The sequence below is a fragment of the Gallinula chloropus genome (genome assembly GCF_964237585.1).
Source record: "Gallinula chloropus genome assembly, chromosome: 9".
Taxonomy (NCBI): Eukaryota; Metazoa; Chordata; class Aves; order Gruiformes; family Rallidae; genus Gallinula; species Gallinula chloropus.
Window position 1 is genome coordinate 12,894,609 of NC_140094.1, and position 20,401 is coordinate 12,915,009.

At 43.6% G+C, this 20,401-nt stretch overlaps 1 protein-coding gene across 1 annotated transcript in view; it reads right to left on the bottom strand.

Annotated features, from left to right (window-relative positions):
- The window catches only part of AKAP13 (A-kinase anchoring protein 13), a gene marked incomplete at its 5' end in the record, with an annotated part of 150,529 nt that overhangs the window by 100,687 nt on the left and 29,441 nt on the right, over positions 1-20,401 (bottom strand). The window contains 2 exons of the mRNA XM_084267772.1: positions 152-341; positions 11,622-11,805. Coding sequence (XP_084123898.1) covers positions 152-341; positions 11,622-11,805 — 374 coding nt within the window. The remainder of the gene's footprint in view (positions 1-151; positions 342-11,621; positions 11,806-20,401) is intronic.

Genomic DNA, 20,401 nt, shown 5'->3' on the forward strand with positions numbered 1-20,401 from the left:
CCTGGACATTCTCTAATAATGCCAAGACAACACTAAGGTAAACACATTCCCAAAGGGTGCCTACATGGGGAAGTTCTCCTTAGGTGCCTGGCTGTTTGGGAGACAGCAACCAGCCAGCTCCGCTTCTCCCTCACTGCAGCCTTTTCCTTACCATGTGCTGGTGGCTCTGCATGTGCATCTGAAGGTGCCGTATGTCACTCTCCAAGCTGGCCGCTGCCCCTTCCTTGGCTTCAGCCGTCAGCATGTAAACATCGAGCCCGCGGTGGTGCTTTACGCTGTAGTCCCCCGAGTGCACGGTGTGAGACAAGGTGCTCCAGGACTCCGGTTCCCTGGCTTCCTCTCTGCAATGAAACAAGCGCAGGTTAATCTGCAGGCGAGGAGGGATGCTGCACTGCAGGACATGCACGCTGCTCTTCACTCTGGACAGTCCTCTAATCAACAGCCTAAGCGAAACACAGCACCGGCTCCGAGGCCAGACGGACAAGTACACACGCACACTTCTTGGTCTTGAAAATTGATGTGATTTAGAGTTAATGCCAGCCAAAGCTTTATTTCACAAGGTCTTTCTCAGGTAGAGAGATCTGCTTTTCTCCCCAGACTACGAGAGACTAGCAGCAAAGGGCACAACAATTGCTTTTCACAACGGATTTATTGCAGGTGAAGATCACCAAAGCAACTGTGCAGAAAAACAGAGCGCTGAGAGGCAGACCACAAAGTGACCAGTTAGAAGGATGGAAGATTACTGATACAGGTGCTAAAACTTGTGCACCAAACCAGCACACCACAAACACCCAATAGCCCTCAAATTGTAGTATTTTTTTTCACTCCTGAAATTAATTTAGCTTGCTCTGTGAAACTGCTTGTGGTGAGAAAGCTGTCCTGCAGCAGCATCCCAGATTTTTCTTTGTGACAATCAAAAGGGAAGACAGACAGACAGAAGATGCTGTTGTAGATTAGAATTGAAAAATAATAACTCAGCAGTTACATGTATTCAATGGAAATTTCTACTCAATCATCCCCTTTCAAATGTCAAATCCCGATTTGGCACAGGTTTGCAACTCAAAGCAATAACTCCTCAGAAGTCATCAAGCTTGACAGAGGCTAAACTGCCTTTTTAGGGGCTGAGGAATCATTTATCTTATCAAGGTGTTAATCTAAAACTTCAAGTTTACCAATTTCATTTTGCATCAGAACTGAGTCACAAAACCCAAAATCTGGTTTAATCAGCCCAGGACAGAGCACCTCATGCAGCATCCTCCCCTTGGAGAAATGTGGAGCTAGGCAGAACCTTACAGGAATGGGGACTTACACTGCCCTGCTCAGGGACACAAGGAATGGAAATGTCTATGTATTCCTTTCACAGCTACCAAAAGCCAGCCCCAGTGGAGAGCACATCCCCGTCCCATATGGAGACCAGCCCCAGCCACAACAGACATCCCCAGACCCACCTCTGCAGCACAGCTACGAATTTCTGTAGGAGGACACAAATAATTAAAGAACTCGACAAGATACACATACAGACACATATAACACCAACAGTGATTTCAGCACCTTTGCTCAACTGACTTCTTACTTTAAAAGTGATTTTCTGACAGGCCAGCGATGTCCTGGGCTTCTGCAAACCACGGTGCTACCTCTCTGGCAAGCCACGCAATTTAGAGAGCAAAAACATAACAAGCAAATGACACCACAACTGGGAACAGGAATGGGCAGAGCAGGGTGGGGAAACGGTCAGGCAGTTCATCATGCAGCAGAGAAACCTGAGCAGGTGACAGCGGTGACAGTGGGTGTCCCTGCTCCACCCTGGTACACCACCCTCCCCATCCTGTGACTCATTTTAGGACCAACCTGCAAAGATGATCAGACAAAGCAAAACTACGTCTTCTGCCATTCAGCACCATTTAACTCAATTGACTTCAGCAGAATTAGTCTGGATTTAAACAGAATCAATATTTCCACAGAGAAGAGAAGGAAGCATCCAGTTTGTGATGGCAATTAGTATAAATCCATGGAGGCACCGAAGTCAACCAAGCCATTACAAGCGACTAAAGAACTGGCCTTCCTTTAAAGCAACACACACATTTCTGTCTGAATTCGTTTTCTATTCAGCTGTCATATATGAGAAACTGCTGTGGCTGGGGCTGCTCTCAGAGCATCAGAGCACAGCGAGGCAGCCAGCGCAAAACCCACATTCGCCCCTACTCACAGGGGACACCACCACCCAGATTAAAGGGCTGAGCACGATGAGTCTGCTCCACTTTCTCATCAGCTTCAAGAACACTTCAGAGCATCTTCAAATCAGCACCTGCAAAGCAGCTTGCATGACTGGAGCCTTAAAGGACCCTCAGTGACTTCAGAAGCCCCAAAATCAGAAGCAAGAGAGTCCCCAGCAACACCACGAGCATGCCCACCCCTCCTGCAGTTTGCCACATTCACGTGGCCCAGGGGGATCAAATACTCACTTCTCCTTACAAAGACAGCAGTTTCTTTCTGTGTTCAACCTGCAGGTGTGTTACACTGTATAAAGGGCTTTAAACCTTTTGAAAAAAAAAACCAAGATCTTTCTCCCATCCAGCCAACTACAGAAAACTCCAAGCTCTCATTTTCAGGAGCAATCACCTAAGTTGCACAAAATTAAGCAGAAAAGTAGCAGATATCTCAATCTATTGATGCCTTCAAAACGTCCCTTTCATACAGTCTGCCACCCAGCACTGACAGTCTGCAGCAGAGAGGAATAAACAGGTACTTCCAAGCATTAATATATTTGCACACCGCTGTTCCTGTTGTCCAAGCCACCCAAGGGCAGGCAGAGCACATGAGAAGATGCCCCTGCATATTTGTCTTCATACACTGAGCTTAATTGTGTCTCTCCTGTACATCTCACCTCAAGCCCTGGGTTTTACTAGGAGATGATAAAAGCACACTTTCTTCCATGAAAAAAAAAAAATAAATCCAAACAACAAACTTTCCAGTTATGTATTTTTACTCCAGGGTTGTGAAAGCTGCTTATTTTGTACAGATTAGGAATTTCTGCAGTAATTGTATACAACTGCATACCCAAACACATCTACTAGGAGATAAAAACAGGTATGCAAATATTTACTGAAGAGTTACCAACACAAATGTACACAGAAACTCCAGCATTTAAGAACTCTGAAAATCTGCTTCCATTCAGCACAAGAATTCAGTTTGCTGCTGTTTGCCAACAACAAGGGAAATCCATCTTCTTACTAGGTTTAACCACCCCAGGTCAATTCTCTCTTATTCTCCCTTCTCAACAGCTTGCCATAAACACATGTAGAAGATACCAGAAAACAAAAAATTTCATTGGCACCATCTCCAAGCTCAACTTTTGCAGAAGTACCTTGCTTAGTTAAAAAAGCAAGCACTGACTGGTAAGGTTGACAGCATTCACTAGCTCCATCCTCAGCACAACCACGCCAAATCCCGCTGAAAAAGCCTGGAAGAAATCCTCCATCTCTGGTCCCTGCTGCTTCTTCTGGCCGTGCAAATAAACCCAGGAGGGAAATTGCTGGCTTTCAGAAAGGACAGGCTTACCAGCCAGCCATTTATCTGCAGAAAGGTGCCTCAAAGAAAGGTGCCAACCCCAAACAGGGCAAGAGGAGAAGCAAACAAGCCTCCAGAATACTCTCAGGCCATGCCCTGCTCTATCTAAGAGCTGATTAGATTGCTTAAACTGCAGCATCACCTCCTGCCCACTTGGCACATAAACCAAGATGATAGGTAGCATTTGTTAAACCTGCCAGCACTGTCCATGTAGACTCATCCATGCTGAAGGAGGAGCCAAGCCATCTGAATCTCTTCTAGTCTCAAGGGGGAGTAGATAGGATGGCCCTGAGCCAGGCAGCGGCGGAAAGAGGGAGAGGAAAGCCTGCACCAACACAGCACGACTCCCAGCTTCCTGCAGATACGGAGGAGATATTTTTAAGAGGGAAGATAAGTGACAAAGCAAACAAAAAAGCCCAAGTAAAAGCTCTGCTTGCCTTTCAAAAGTTGCAGAAATGGTGCTCAGTGACAAGGGTTTGAAATTCAGCGGTGCCAGTGCTCCTGGCAGGCGTGTCAGAGATAACAGGGTTTGAACGGAGAGGAGAGGAAGAGGAAGAGATCAGAAGAGGAACAAAAACCTTCGCTGGGTAAAACAGAACCTCGTGTTCAGAAGATTTATCCCAATTTTACAAATGGGCAAGGAAGGCGGTGTGGGAAGTCAAGGTGTTATTTCCTGGGGATATCCCTTCCAGATTTCTGAGCTGGACATAAACCAAAAACTTAGTGGCACTGCCAGCACTTATAGTCTTGTGGGTTTACTCTGAAAGCAGCAGCCCATAGATTCGTCATGTGATAGAGAAAACAAAACCTAAAAAACAAAACCAAACCAAACCCATGGGACTTTTTTTCCTTCTTAAATAACAAAGCCCTTAGTATAATGGTTGTAGTGAAAAGGACATGCTAGAATTTGGATGCAGACATTTGTAATGCAAAGAGAAACTAATTTCATTTTATAACCTTATTCAAATTCTAAATTATTGCTCTTGGTATTAATATCACACAAAATATTACACCAGACAGTCTGTGATCTGGGACAAACAAGGATCAGTGCCTACTGGGATAGGATTCTGGTGCCAACTGCACAACACACCTATAGCATGGGTAATTTAAATCAAGCAAACAATCCCTCCTGTGAAAACCCAGACTTAATGATGTCACCTGCATCTAAACCCAAGACATCTCAGAAATTTGACAAAGTATCAGTGTTTGTGGAAGCACTGGGGTGTTGTATGCTCACAATCAACTTTGCACCCACCACCTTCAGGGATATATGAAACACCAGTGCACACAAACACTTGCTCCTATTTGTTTTTGTAGCCATCAAAACGCATCGTACGAGAGCGCCTTGGGAAACTCATACAGCTATTATGTGCTAGAAGGGGTTAAAACAAATCCACCATTCATAAATTAGAAAGATATTTAACAGACATGGCATTCACACTTCATGTGTTTCCAAGTGTTCCGAAAGCCCCACGGAAGTGGAAGGAAAATGTGGTTCTTATAGAAGATAATTTTAGAGACCACTTGTTCATTTGAACACTTTTGGCACTGAAGGAAATGGTTAAAAGCTTGATGGAGAAACAATGACAAATGCCTCAGTGCTTCACACAAACACAAACTGCAATAGGTTCAGACACTGAATTCAGGACTGCATAACCTACCCTATCAATATAGGTTAAATATTTAACAACTGAATTAAAAATATTTAATGCTAACTTCTCAGTCCACTGATCAGCACACCATACAATAGGAAATCATACCAGAGAGAAAAGTTGGCTTGGTCCTGAGCAGCTGTTTGCAGACATCCAGCATTTCCTCACCACTAAGGGTCTGTGCTCCTAAACCCAAGCATTTTGCAGGCCTCAAAGTTAATTATACATTAAAAGAAATAATACAGCCACAAGCTGTGGTAAATGTATTTGCCAAATACAACACATTTCATAAGACAGTCTGTTATGAGATGCACTTTTCAATTTGTTTTATTTTCATAGTCTTATCTAAGAAGAAAGATGCCCTGCTTGGGATGTGGAGCTGTAGGTCCAACACAGAACTCCACGTCAACTTGGGAGCCTCATCAGCAAGCAAAAGATGTTTAAGGTTAACGTATGAAATGCACTCAAGAGTGGAAACTGATGCCATCTATTTAATGTTAAATAGAAAAGCAGAGTCGTGGAGACTACTTCATCGAGCAATGTTTTCTCTACAGCTAAAACCAGCATCTCAGATCAGGACATGTGATACGGAAGGAAGACTTGTCTCTGCAGAACATCTCTGCATGTTGCAAGTGAGCGTGACCACAAACCCTGAAAGATAAAGCCATCACTCTGGCTGCCTCTGACACAGCAGTTTACAAAGTCTTCTACAATAATCTGTTCAAACTCCAACCTCCACTAACTCCAGCAGATATGCTAGATCAGGAGACTAAATGTGAGTATCACATAACTGTGTGTTCAGCTTACCCGTGCCTGAGGCCAAAACCCAGCAGTTCTGAGAAATCACTTTATTTGCATTTTCTAAATCTATCCTGAAATGGAGCTGGTCTATAACAATCACTCAACAACCACACAAGGCTGTTCAGGACTTACTACCCCTAGGATCACCTCCAGATCAAGGTTGCTGGGGTGAGGGAGGAACCACTTTCTCCTCCTATTTTCTCCAATCTTCCCAAATCTTTTCTTCATTCTCTTCCTCACAGGCCTGTTTACATGAACACCATCTCTCAGGACCTCCAATTTCTAAGCAGGATATCAGAGACAGTAAAAAGCTGTTTCTAACATATGGACAAACCCATTTCTTCCTCTTCTGTATTCAGATGTGGATACATACAAAACAAAGGAGAGCAGCGAGCCAACAATTGAAAACACAAGTCATCACAGGGAACACACTAGGAAACGAGGAAAAGCTGAAGCATGCAGTGGGTGAGTAGGTAGAAAGAGAAAAACAAACTCTTCCTGCTCCATCATGTTCATACCTGGTTCCCTGGTCCCCCTGCTCCCAATCTGTTCCTTTGCTGTGGCCAGTAGAAACCCACAGCACCTCAGCATCTTTCTAATACCCATCTTCAATCCATTAAATAATGGTGTTTCAAACAATCATCTTAAAGTTCAGCAATACACAGCCACAAAACCAGACCCTGCTGGATCACTGCTCCTCCCACACATTTGTAGCTAAACCAGCATCCTCCTAACACATGCATCTCTCATCAGGTCCTCCTTCACTGCCTCTCTGAATCCCCCTTTAAATGTTAATCTTGTGACAGTACTTACAGAGACCAAGTCAGCTGTTCCCCTCTCCTGCCAGACCATAGCAAGCCATACCCTAAACCTACTGCCCTGCACCCTGAATCACCATCAAAAGGGCTCCTGGTTTGTTCTGGGGTGGAAGAACAGAGGTAAAACCATCAGCATCACCTCAATTATAAACTCTTCAAATGGTAATTCTACTTCAGTAGAAATAAAACTAAAAATACACATAGTGCTGTCAGTGTGGTGGCAACCTTCTGGTCACCTGCATGTCGACTGTGTCCTGCCTGTGCTCCCAGTAAACACTGGGAGAACTGAAACAACTCAAGGGAGGGTCAGGGCTGCACACATGTAGTTCCCAGTTTGTAGTAACAGCAACGGTGTGGACAGGAAAGGGGGGTTTCAGCCTATCCACTCCCAGGGGTACAAGCACCCTGTTACGTACAGCTGCCATGGTCTGGCACCACAGCCAGCAATGTTTCCAGCCCCAGGAAACCAGCGATTTTGGAAAGCATCTGCACCACAGACGGCTCTTCGCCTACGCAAGGGCTGAATTTAATGGAACAACCTAACATGAAAATGCAATGAAAAACATCTATCTTTAACTCTTGCCATGATTTGGCCACACTTTTAGACCACAATTTTAAGAACACACTGAAACTCCAGGCTGAATATAAACTGGATGGTTCTGAAATTAAACACAAGCTTAAAGGACTTGCTAAACCAGGGTGCAACAAAACGAGATACCAGGCAAATCCTCTTGCAGCAATACTTAAAAAAGCAGAAAAGTGTATTTAATTCTAAAAGTAAAGTTACTGAAAAAACTTCCTCATTTGAGAGGCACCACGGAGATTACACCACAGCCTTCACCAATTAATTACATAAAATCAGAACAATAGCAAGTGATAATCATGGATTGCAAAACCCTTCTGTTACCAGTGAGTTATTCCTCATGTGTGTTAATTAAATCACTGTATTTTATAAATACAGGCTTGTACTGACTGATAGTTTCACGTACTGAGCCACCTGGCTGCTGCCAGGAGATTTGAAGGAAGCTCAATCCCAGAGCTGTGCAGAAGTGCTTCAGAGCAATAAGCAAGGAAACCAGCAAAATCAAAACTAATATTTGAGTAAAAAAACCTCAGAGATTCCTACAACTCTGAACCTTCTTTGCAGAGACTGGAAAAAAGCAGGAGTTTTTCTTATAGGCTTTACTTTTCTCTTACTGCTCTTTTTCAGGTGGCATATATTGCTCTCAGATGGGATGAGCGCATTTGGTGGTACTAGACAGAACTGTGCTCTGCAGAACTGAAATTGAGTTATAAAATCAGTGTTTGCACTTCTGACTCCTCTGAAATTCTGTGCACATGCTACTTCTTGGAGCCATCGTCCTCCCTGACTTATGGAGCATCAAACAACATGGAGCAGGCAGGCAGACAGTGCTACTACAGCGAACCGCATCTGAAAACATCTACTACTGCAAACTGCAGCTGTCCCATTGCAGAGGCCAAGTTACTCACACAGAGCCTGCTACCCTCATTTCATAAACCATGCTGCCTCCTCCGAGCCGGAGCAGCCCAGCTCTGCCAACACCCTGCAGCCAGCGTCCCCCTGTGCAAACACAGGGAAGCAACTAACTCCAAGGAAGGTCCTTTTGTTTGGAGTTTACTCCCATCAAACTAGGAAATCGGTGAAACTCAGAGAGGGCTCTGCAACCTGCCTTGTTTCCAAAGGTTTCTTCATGCAAGTAAAGATAATTCAAGTTATATTTAAAATTTGTCTTTAGAAATAAATACCAAACTGTTAACCAAGCTGCTAGGAGAAAAGCAAGAACGTTGTTAGAGGAAATCCATTCATATGTTTTTCCTTATTTCCTTAGTCCTATTCCATATACACCGCAGGACACTACTTTCCATGCAGTTTTAATCTCAAAGATAAAATAAGTGCCCTTGGGAACAAAGCCCAGCTGATGAATAAACACTATCAGCATCATGGTCTCCATCTTTGGCCACCTACACGTGCCCTATCGCAGCTCCTCAGCTGGGTCTCAAAAGCAGCAGCACGTGTACCTTTCCTGCCAGATGATGAGAGAGCCACTGCACAAGCTCAAAACTGCAGAAAAAATACCCCAACCACACTTCAAGGGTTGCAAGATCTGAGTTGGGAGCATCTCTCATTCTTTATACATGAAGAACTAGAAGAGCTGAAAAGGGAAAGCTCATCCGATAAACAGAAATTCAAAATGTCACCAGTGTAATTAGTTTTTGAGAAAAATATTTACACTGCAGCTGAATCAAGCTGCTTTGCAGCCAAACCCTGGCAAAACTACAACGGCCAAGAAGGTTTTGTGTCTGCTTTTTAACGACTGTATCCTAAATACAGCAAAATTTCAGTTCACCCTTCCCAGTGCCGGCTGGGAGAATCACTGTAAAATGCAGGGTCCTGCAAATTAGCAAGCAAGCAAACAATAAAATCCCCCCAAGGATAATGCATCACAAAACACACTGCATTCATTTATTTGGCAAAGTGCAGCTTAATTGCTTGTACAGATAATGACCCCTTTGTGCAGGCTCTCACTAACATGCTTTGCTGCTCTGTATTTTGCTGAGTGGTACGAGTTGCATGCCAAATGTGTGTGCATGGATTATACAGCGTGCAGAAAAGAGGGTGCACAGTATCCATTGTGTTTTGACAGGACATAAGTGATATATAGTCTCTTCATGGAATTTGGCTGCTTTTCTGTATTTTGAAACTCAATATTCCTCCTCTCAACAGGGATTTTCACACCTCGATCCCATCTCACTGCAGAAAGCGCTAAGCACAACAGAAATCCCTGCTGGGAAATCAGGATGTGTCCATTTTGCAGCTTCCCATGGGGGAAGGGAAAAGCAGTCCCCCATGCCAACGTGATACTCCCATTACTCTGGCCAGCCCTGAGCTTGTTGCACCGTGCTTCATCACTGTCCCACCCACTGAGAAAGGGATACGTGACTTCCAGTGTCCCCACATGTGTGTTTTCAAGGCTTCCTGGAGATAGCGGGGGGTTCAGAGTCACAGGTCTGGGGCATGGCTCTCAGAGGTTTACATGTTATATTTCCAGCCAGTAGTCTAAGAGGAAAACCAACTGTAATGAGCAGTTAAAGGTTATACTGAGAGCAACAGGGTCTTGGGTCTTGATGGTAACATTACTGAAGTTGTTAGCGTCTTATTTTCAAAGCTCAGAGAAATCCCTTGGATTACACCAGCAGCATCTGTTAAAGTGAATGGCACAGGGCAATGCCATGCAATCCAAGTGCTCTTCCTTTTTCTTTCCACCAAGTGAGAACTGCCATTCCAGTATTGGAACTGGTTGTGAAACACTTCACCAAGTAGATGAATAACAGTTGTAATAGTTTTGTTTACTTCCCATTTCTTGTTAAACGACCAGCTCTACTCATGTTCAGATTACACTATTTGCTGCAAGCTCTAAAATAAAGTTTTGGCCAACTTAAGCTCTCTATAATAAATTTCTCATCAATTTAAGCATCCTGACAGCATGCAAAGTCTGTTGATTTGGTGAGTCTCACCTTGGAGAACATTGTTGCAGCTGTATGATGAATTTGCACATTCCAATTTTACAAGACAGTCTGCAAGAGAGCTGTGTGTTTTCACAGTGTGACTGTTGAACTTGATGGAGAAAAAAAAAGTAATGCTGTCATCATCTCTGCATTAATCCCAGCCAACAGAGGCAGAAGAAAAGGTTAGAGTATAGCTCCTGACCCACCCTGCACCTTCTCCTTCACCCTCACTTGCCATGCGGTTGGATGAATTATTAAAGATGAAACTTAAATGCAACACAGATCATCTTTTTGTTCTCTAACACTCAGCCCAACAACTATGGAAAGCAGAATAATTTACAATGGAGAAATGTTGTGTGATGATGTGGATGACACAGCAGACTCCTAAACGTGACATTGGGTCACTCAATATAAACCCCAAGTATCTGAAAATTCACTTCAGAAAAAACAAAGTTAATAACAAAGCCAGACATCAGAATAACACACATGCAGACCAAATCTTCACTCCTGTACAAATAGCCCCCTTAGGACTTACTTAAGCTCTTTGTCTTTATTAGCCTCAGCTTTTAAAGCTAGATTTCCAAACATTTCTTATTCAAAAATAACTTGTCATCTTCTGAAGGACGCCTTGTAAAACAGGGCAGTAAATGCCTGTGCCACTAGTTACTTGTTGCAAGTTTGTAAGATCTGGCTGCTTCTCAAGACCACTCAAAAAAGAGAGAACTGTGTCTGCTATTAAATACATGCATTCACTCTTACCTACGTTTTTTACCTGCACTGGTAAGATACCTATTCTCTACAAGATGCTGCATTATTTTAATACAACTATCATTATTTCATCTAACCAAAACACTCCAAATCTATAAATTAAGGGCACAAGAGTCAGCCACCATGTCCAAGCCAGCTAACTCCCCTCTTTCAGGCAGCTGTGCCTGTTGAAAGAAAAGCTTTTTCACTTGCGTTTGCGTAAGGTTTGTCTTAATTAGTATCACAGTGACTCACTTTGGGCTTTAAGAGACAGCTGGAGGCAGAACACTGTGTGACAGAAAAGGAGAACACAGTATCATTGCATTTTCCCTAAACCCCAAGGACCTGCCCCATTGTTGCTAGAAAGAAAGGTAAAAGCAAAATTACACAAAATTTGCCTTCAAGGGTATTGCACGTCTCTAAGGTACTACTCAGAGATAAGGTACCAGCAAAGGCAAGCATGATATGGAATGGAAAACTAGTAAAGGAACCACCAAATCATCCTTACTCTGTCAAGAGCTGGTGCAGTTTCTGGTAGCCCCTCTCCAAGGCCAAGCTCACGGGTGTTGCCCCTTCATTGTTGTGGATGCTGAGAGCTCCTCTTCCGCCCGGCTGCTGGAGCAGAAACCATGTCAGCCGCAGCAGACCAAGCCTCACCGCAAAATGCATCAGCGTTTCCCGAGGGATGTTCTCTGGGAAGAAAGAAGAAGGAGAAAAGGAATGGGTATTTGTAGGCTGCAGGTTAGGTGAATGCCATATCCCCCCTGCTCCCAGCCACACCACAACAGCTGGCGTGGAGCTGACAACCCAAAAGCCAAGGAACCTGCAGCACCTGGAAAAAACATGCTGACTGCCAGTATCCAGAAGACACCAGCACTTTAAAGTGAGGGACATGCCACAATGGGATTGGAAGTACTCAGGACCTCTCACAGGGTGAGGCTGACCACAGGAGCCAATGTGAAAACCCACCATTTCATAAACAGCCACAGCAACCACCACGTTGCGGCGCTTCCGAAGAGAACCAACCACAGACAGATGAGTTTTCCTAGGTGTCCAAGCCTTCTCCTCACACATCCAGCTTTAGGAACTGGTAAGTTTTGTTATTTAATGTGATGCTGTTTTGCCCCGAAGTATGGGAAAAAAAATCAATTACATTTGAAGCACAAATCTAAAGTGGTTACGAAAGAGAACAGTTTAACCTTTCATGTAGACAGAAAAAAGAGAAGATTTTGCCTTCCTGTCTTGATTATGCCTCTGACCAGGTTTTCTCATGTATACAGAAGCTCTATCGTTCTAAGTAGTAGCATTGATAAACTAACAATTTCCGCTGCTGCTGCTGCCTTCTATATTTAATAACCACGACCTTCTAATTTGGTAGAAGTCACCTCCGAGCCCAGGCTTTCATCTCAGAAAAAAAAAATCCCCCTCCTGTAAAAGCTGCACCCCGGAACCACGCTCTGAAGAGCTTCAACCAGACATGAGCTCCAGACACATTGCTGAAATACAGTATTTGCATCAAAAAGCTCATTACTTCTGTATGAAGGGCAAAAGCATTTTGGTTAAATAAATACATAAAAATTTGTTCTTTTAATTAACAAAATATTTCAGTATTAACTGGAAGCAACAACAAATCACCAACTGGGTCTCAGTAAACCATGCCAGTGTGCATGTTTGGTATTATACCTTTAATATCACAGCAGTGATTTATTTGGTTATTAATTTGGTCGCCAGCCAAACCTATACAGGAGGTTTAAAAATGCAAGTGCATGACGGCTTTATGATTTAATTAAGTATTTTTTCCTCAAGAAGTGATGTCCCAAGAGAAATCACTTCTTCAAAGTGCTGTTGCTTTTCTTGCTTACTTGCTTTCTTAAGGGATATCATTAAGACCTTTGGTGAAAAACAAAGCAAAAATAGGGAGTTCTCCCCAGCCTGACACACAATTTTTCCCAACATTTTGGATCAATTCCGGAAGAACTAATCTGTATTCAAGAACCAAAAGCTTTCTGGCACTGTCTCTCTTCCGAATGACTCCAAATTAGGTCTCTGGGCTACAAACCAACCCTTCCCCCTTAACCTCCTCTTGATTACCATAAAGCAAACCCGAGCTGTCCTGAATACATGAGCATGTCTGAATGGAGGTTCCAGCTGATCAGAAAAAGAGAGAATAGCTGAGCTCACTCAGAGACAAATTCTCAGCCTGTGGGAGAGTAATGACAGGGATTTTAGTGTTAAGTGCTATGGAGTGTAATGATTTAGAAATAAACAATGCAACAAGGTAGTTAATCAACGGTTGTCAGCCTTGGATCCTTGGGTTTGAAGAATAGTGAAAAATAATGCCCCATACGGGCAGACGCAAGGGAAAGGCTACTGATGAGAAAGGGGGGATACAGGCAGGACTCTCCCAGAGGGGAAACAGATGCTCAAGCTTTCACTCAATAATCTTGTACTTGTGCAAAGCTCCTACATTACCTGTACGCTGTCATCTAGCATAAAGTGGTGCCTCTCTTCCTACTGAGATGTAGAAAGCACAAAAGCACTTCTGTTGGAGCAAACTACTGCTGCCAAATAAACAGTGAGTTGTGCTGGTCTGTCCACATCTCTTAGAGCACAGGATCTCCTAAGGAGCTGTATCTCCTCTGTACAAAGGAAAAATCATCTTCCTAACCAAAAATGGACAGCTTTGCACCAAAACAGAGCAGTGTAGACCTGCAAAGCATAAGCATGGGTCCCTGGACCAAAATGCTTCCTCCTCCTTCAGCTGAGAACCTTACAGTTAGGTAGAGACATCTTCTACCGACCAACTCAGGGCTCACCAATACACACAAACCAGTTTTAAGTTCTGCAAGATGCAGGCAAGTACTCTTCCTGTTTCTGACCCATCTGGGTATGCCCCCCAGCCTCATTTTTCCATAAGATGAGATGCCCCCTCCTAGCTGTCCCAAATGTCCATCTGATATAATCAGCTCATACGACTGCAGATTCTGAACATCCCACTTTTCCCCATTCTTTTAAACCAGTCTGCTTTACCATCAGAACTAGAGGACGCAGTAGTCCCAGCATTTGGATGGATGTGTCTACAAATGCAAGCCAACTGAATGTGACCCTGCAACGATGCCTTTGAGTAACGAGGACGTGCGCAGAAGATCTGTACAAGAAGACATGGCGTATTGCCATCCAGAGTATATTAAACATACAAATTCACTCTCCGGGCCTATTTGGAAAGATCTGCCTAAAATATAAACTGGCATGAGGCCATCCTAACAGATGGGCACAGATGATGGCAGCAAAGAGACAAAGTACTGTACATACAACAACTGCAGGGGCCCCAGGCAGTGGCTTTAGAAGGCTTTGGAGTGTGCAAAACTTGCACAGCTACAGTTAAAAGGCGTGTGCCATCTGTGGGCTGGATTAACTACAGCGAAAAATACATCTGTCGGTGTATGGCATTGCTCAGAACAAGATGAGAGCTGGTCTGCATCAAGTACTGGAGTGTTGCTGAATGGAGAGAGGAGGAAGACAGAGAGATACTTCCTGCCTTCCTTCGTGTGAAGGGATGAAGCTCGTAGCACAAAATGTTGGAAATTCAGTCAATTATTTCAGTGTCTTATCATGGAGCAAAATGCTTATCCCAGGCATGGAGGAATGACACAAAAGTTTTAACATGCAACAGAATCATAGAATCATGCACTGGTCTGGGTCAGAAGGGACCCCAAGGATCACAGAGTTCCAAACCCCCTGCCACAGGCAGGGCCACCAACCTCCAGGCATGATTTAGACAAGGTTGCCCAGGGCCCCTTCCAACCTGGCCTACAACACCTCCAGGGATGGGGCATCCACTACCTCTCTGGGTAGCCCATTCCAGTACCTCAGTACTCTCTCTGTAAAGAGCTTCCCCCTAGTATCTAATCTAAATCTTCCCTCCTTTAGCTTCAATCCATTCCCCCTTGTCCTGCCATTATCTACTGTTTTAAAAAGTTGATTCCCGTCTTGTTTCTCTGTTCCCTTCAGGGACTGGAAGGCTGCAATGAGGTCCCCCCACAGCCTTCTCTTCTCCAGGCTGAAGCAGCCCAGCTCCCTCAGCCTCTCTTTGTAGGGAAGGTGCTCCAGCCCTCTGATCATCTTCATGGCCTCCTCTGAACCCTCTCCAACAGTTCCACATCTTTCATGTATTGAGGCCCCCAGATCTGCACACAGTAATAACCAGAGCTCCTTCTGCCACCCCACATGACGCAAGAGCTCCCCATCTGAAAAGGGCTGCCTTCTGAACGCCAACAGAAAGCTCCTCGTCATTAGGAAATTGTGGAAATACAAGACACACGATACTGGAAAGGCCAAGGTTGTTTTGTTCCTTTCTCGTTTCCTAGTAATAGGAAAGAGTTGAAACATATGATTACTGTCCCATAATGGCAGGGCACACTAATCCAGCTGGCGAAACATAAGACTTTAGATATATTATTATGTATTTTTTTTTCAGCTGTGACAGATGAACAGTCAGTTTATCTGGGTAACTACAGAGACAATTTCCATAGAAGACTATCAAATGTACTTTGCTAATGGTAAAGGATTAAGGTATAAGGTGCTATTAGCACAAAACAAACAAGCATTGAAGAGAAAGGTTGGGTATGACACATCCAAGAACTCAGAAATTGTTCTCCAAATAAAAACTTTCACTTTAATCCTGATTAAATTACAGAAGGGAAAAAAATACTGTGGTTTTTTTTTATTATTTATTTTAAATCACTCTTTACATAGAACAGCTCCCAGCTATCTGCTCAGTTTATCCTTCATGCCCTGAGGCATCTCATCGAGCAACAGGGCGGACTCGTATCTCTTGCTAGACTTCCTGTAATGGGGACCTTCCTTTGGTTCTCACCCAAAATCACACATGCTCAGCAACTTTGCTATCTACCATCAAATCTGACCTCGAAATCTTGTTTTCTGCTGGAAATGTTCTCACTGCTCAGATCAATCCTTGAGAAACACAGGGAGCAAAACCCAGCTACCACTTCACACTGAGGTCCTGGAGAAAGGCTCCAGCAGACAACGGTACTGAAGAAAGGTCAAGGCAAAGACGCTGTGTTTGGAGTTACAAGTTCAGTTAATATAAAAGCATTACCCACACATCTTTTTAATCTTATAAACAAGACATTTTCCAAGCACACCAAAGGATCTTCATGTCCCCATTCCCACTACAATCAAAGGGAACAGAAACTTTCTCATGCCAATGATTTCTCAGCCACAGACCCAGCGCTACATCTGAGTACTGAGCAGCGCATTCCAAACTGCCTGAACATGGATTACTTTTTGCTTCCCATTTTCCACTCCAGAGCTCATTACATTTAGGTATGGAAAAGATTGTTTACATTTTATCAAGGGCCACAGCTGAAGAGACCACTTTGTGCTGCTAGCACAGAAAAGAGTGTGTCGATTTCTACCACAGACTCTTTATCATAAGGCAGAGAAGGTGGCGAGCAGCAGATTGCAAAGGATACAAAACCCAGCAAAAAGAATACTTGTGATGGTCACACTGAATGGGTTCAATGAGAAACTCTAAGGAGAGTGCAGCAGATGAACAGATTAAGGCTTTACATCTGAAAACCACCATCAGCTGCGTATCTTTGACATCCTCCCATGGAAAAAAAAAAAAGCTAGCTCCTAATAATCAAATTTCCTCCTAATAACGATTTCTGGAAGCTTTTCAAGGGTTTTTAAGAGGTTTTGTGTTTTTCTTTAGAATAAGATGTTTTTTTCCTTTCACTACTTTCTCTCTTCAGACATTCTCCCTTTCTGTAAAAATCCCAAATTAAGAATCCCCCACTGTAATTTCTAATTACAGTGATGCTCACCTTGTGCTGTACACTGAAGTCCTACTGGTTTTATAAAGTTATTAAAGTCTCAACCCAAACCCCTTCAGACTATTTCAAACCAGAGCACTCCCCTGTCTATCCCCCTCCTACCTGGTGAGCTCAGGGATTTCCATTACTTACTGCTCATGGATGTTTATTCCGCAGCACTTCTGGGAAGCTGTACATACCCCAAGACGTCAGTAACCACGTTCCTAAAGTTAAGGAGCTTTTAAGTGTTTTATCTAATGAGATGGTCTCCCGGTTATCTAACCGTAATCATGGCTATCTCCCAGCTCAAGGGACTGCTGCTCCTTACTGAGAAGGCTCCATATCATAGTCAATCACCAAAACCCTTTGCCAACATTAACCAGCTCCTGGTAGCACCCACATCACTCAAACTGTAACCATTAGGTCTGGGTTTCACTGCTTACTTTTAATGAGCAGAATGAAATGACCCTGTTTGCTCAACAGTTTTTGTCAAAATATTATTTAAAAGGAATTTTGAAAGTGACCTGCTTACCACTGATAGTTAACTCCAGGATTAAGCTCTCTCAGCTTTTCATACCTGAGCCTTGGATCCTCCCTATGCTTTTTTTCCCCTCACTGCAACACAAACAAGCCATTACTCATACCTCCAAATACTCTGTTCTGGCTGTCTAGTTAGCTTATTTTCTACTCAGCCATTTAAAATAGAAAATCACAGTCCTGTATTTACATTGCATGCATCCTTGGAATAGGTATTAAATTTTGATTTCTACATATAAAGAGTAACAATCTGTTCCATTTAAACAGCCACCTTTAAACACCACTGTGAACAGTAAATAACCCTACTTTTGACAGCAGTAACAACTATGTTCTTCAGAAAGTTACAGTGCACTTGGAATAATGAAGATGGACATGATTATACAGCACCTGAAAGTAATGCTGTGCTTGGAACACCATGGTAACAAGAGCAATCCTTCATTATGGCTATTCTGAAATTGTAGATGCCATCTGAGTTCATAGAGATAGACAGATAATTAAGAGGGAGGCTCAGGCATCCCTTAGTGCAGAGGGACAGTATGTGGCTGGGAAAAGAACGCAGTGCTTGGGACACAGCTGCCCCAGGACTGGATCTGTGAGGATTGCAGCCGGGCAGGGGGGAGGTCAGGACACATGTCCCCAGGAGATTTCAGACACACCACCTGCCAGCTAATCAGGAGCACATTGCTTCTTCTCTCTCTGTTGGCCTCAGCACATGCCAGGCTTTCTTCTGCTATCCAGTTCATCTAACCAAATGGTAGAGTATCTTCTGCCTGCCTCAGCAAGAGAGGATGGAGCCCAAGGACCTCTGAAGCCAGGAAGCCTGGGTGCTCCCATTCCCAGTTCTGCTAGCATGGCATCAAGTAGGATCTGGAAAATATATTACACTCCCAAAATCTGATTACCTGGGACCTCTGTAAAATATTTGATATCTGTGGGTAAACAGATACTTCATGCAAGACATTCTGGGGTCCTTTTCTCCAGGCAAAGGATTAATGGCAAAGACTTGTTCTCTGAGGTCTTCCAAAAATACCAAGTAGAAGACTCCACCCTCAAATATCCTACACAGCATGCAGGTTCAGAGAGGATGAGAAAAGTAAGAGATATGGGGATGTGATAGGGAAAGCAACTTCCAAGTCAGGTGCACAACATCCTACGAACAAATCAGACAGCAAAACCATAGCCAATGCTACTGGAAAAAGGACCATAGGTTGCTTCTCTGCTTCCCAGTCAGCTCCATGAGTGATGGTTGACTCTGATACTTCTAAACCAGAATATGATGTTGATCAAAACACCCTAAAGCCAAAGTACATCCTTTGAGAGTAGCTACCATGAGGAAAAGCTTTTATATTAAGGGGGAAAATGGTCCATAAAGAAATAGTTACCTAGAAACCTCATTAAAGTCAAATCATGATCAAACTAGAAGGGCAAAGAATTAGAAACAAGAAGTTTGGGGAACAGTGTCATCTTATCACAGGAAAAGCAAGCAGGAAAAGCTCTAAGATTAGAAAACTGATAAATGGTTTGAGAGAGAGGATTCTGTTTTCTGACATCGTTTTTCCCATCAGGGATTCATGATGCCTAGCCACTGCGCTCTATCATCTGAGTGCTACTGTCAGTGGTAAGACCAGGCTGGGTACTATGTTCCACATGGCTGGCTGCTGAACAAAAAGCTTGTCATCAGAGCCCCAGTCCTACAAAAACATAGTCTGGTACTGAATTGGGCACAAAGAGTTCATTCACAGCTTGCTGAAGGTCCAAATAAATCCACTTTATCAGTGATTTTTGAGTGAAGAACTAAGGATTTGTGATCACACATAACTTTTACACTCTTTTACACTCTGAGTAATATAAATTAATAAATATTTTGTTTTGAGCAACGTTAACCAAATACTTACAGGAATATTGTTGTAGGGATCAGACTAACCAGTGCAGAAGCACATGGGGTGCTATATGTCTCCTTCTCCGATGGACCTTAACCATGCACTTTGCACTGCACAAACCTGCTGACCCAAACCAGCTTAACAGCCTCAGGTGCTGGAGCTGGGTGTTACTTTAGAACCTCCTCTGCCCTTTCGGGTGTAATGGCAATGAACTCCATGTCCTTTGCTTGAAGACACATCAGACTTGGGAGGTAAACACAGGGAGAAACCTCAACATAGAGCCACCCCTTTCCAGAAATCAGCAGTTAGGCTTGATGATAAAGCTTCCACCTTGCTTCTGCCCACAGAAAGGCTATCACCTCCTCACTGCCCATGCAAAAGCTAGGCTCCTGCTTCAGTACTGCAAAAAAAATCAACTTCTAAACGTGCTTGACAGCAACAACCATCTCTGAACAGCAGTTCCCCATCACGCTGCCGCACTCAGGGAGCTGGCTGAGCCTCCCAGCTCGCTCCTGCGTTCAGAGGTTTTGCTAAACAGCAGCGTTTTGTTTCCATCCCACAAGAGCCCATAGAGACATGCCAGCTTACAGGCAGCGCTAAAAATCTTTCAAGAAGGGATCTGACATTTTCTTTTGTTCCCATTTCTACAGTATTTTCTCCTTTGAGAAGGTTATTTGAAGTATCTGGGGCTGACATTTAGCAAAATGTGAAATATGAATTGGAATGGCTGTTCATAGGTGGTGACGCAGCGCAGGACAGGGTGTCCCACTGAAGGGGCACTGGCCAGACCGTATGTAAATCATCAAAATGCTCCCACACTTTCACTCTTTACTGTGCTTTGCTCACTCCCTCATACATATTAACCCACAAGGAGCAGTATATAAGGCTGCTACATTTTACCACAGAGGTATTTCTAATCTAATGCTCCATCCTAAATCAGGGACATGTCTTCCATCTTGTTCTAGAACAAAATGATGTTGATGGATTCAGAGAATCAATCACAGAATCACTAGGTTGGAAAGACCTTTAAGCTG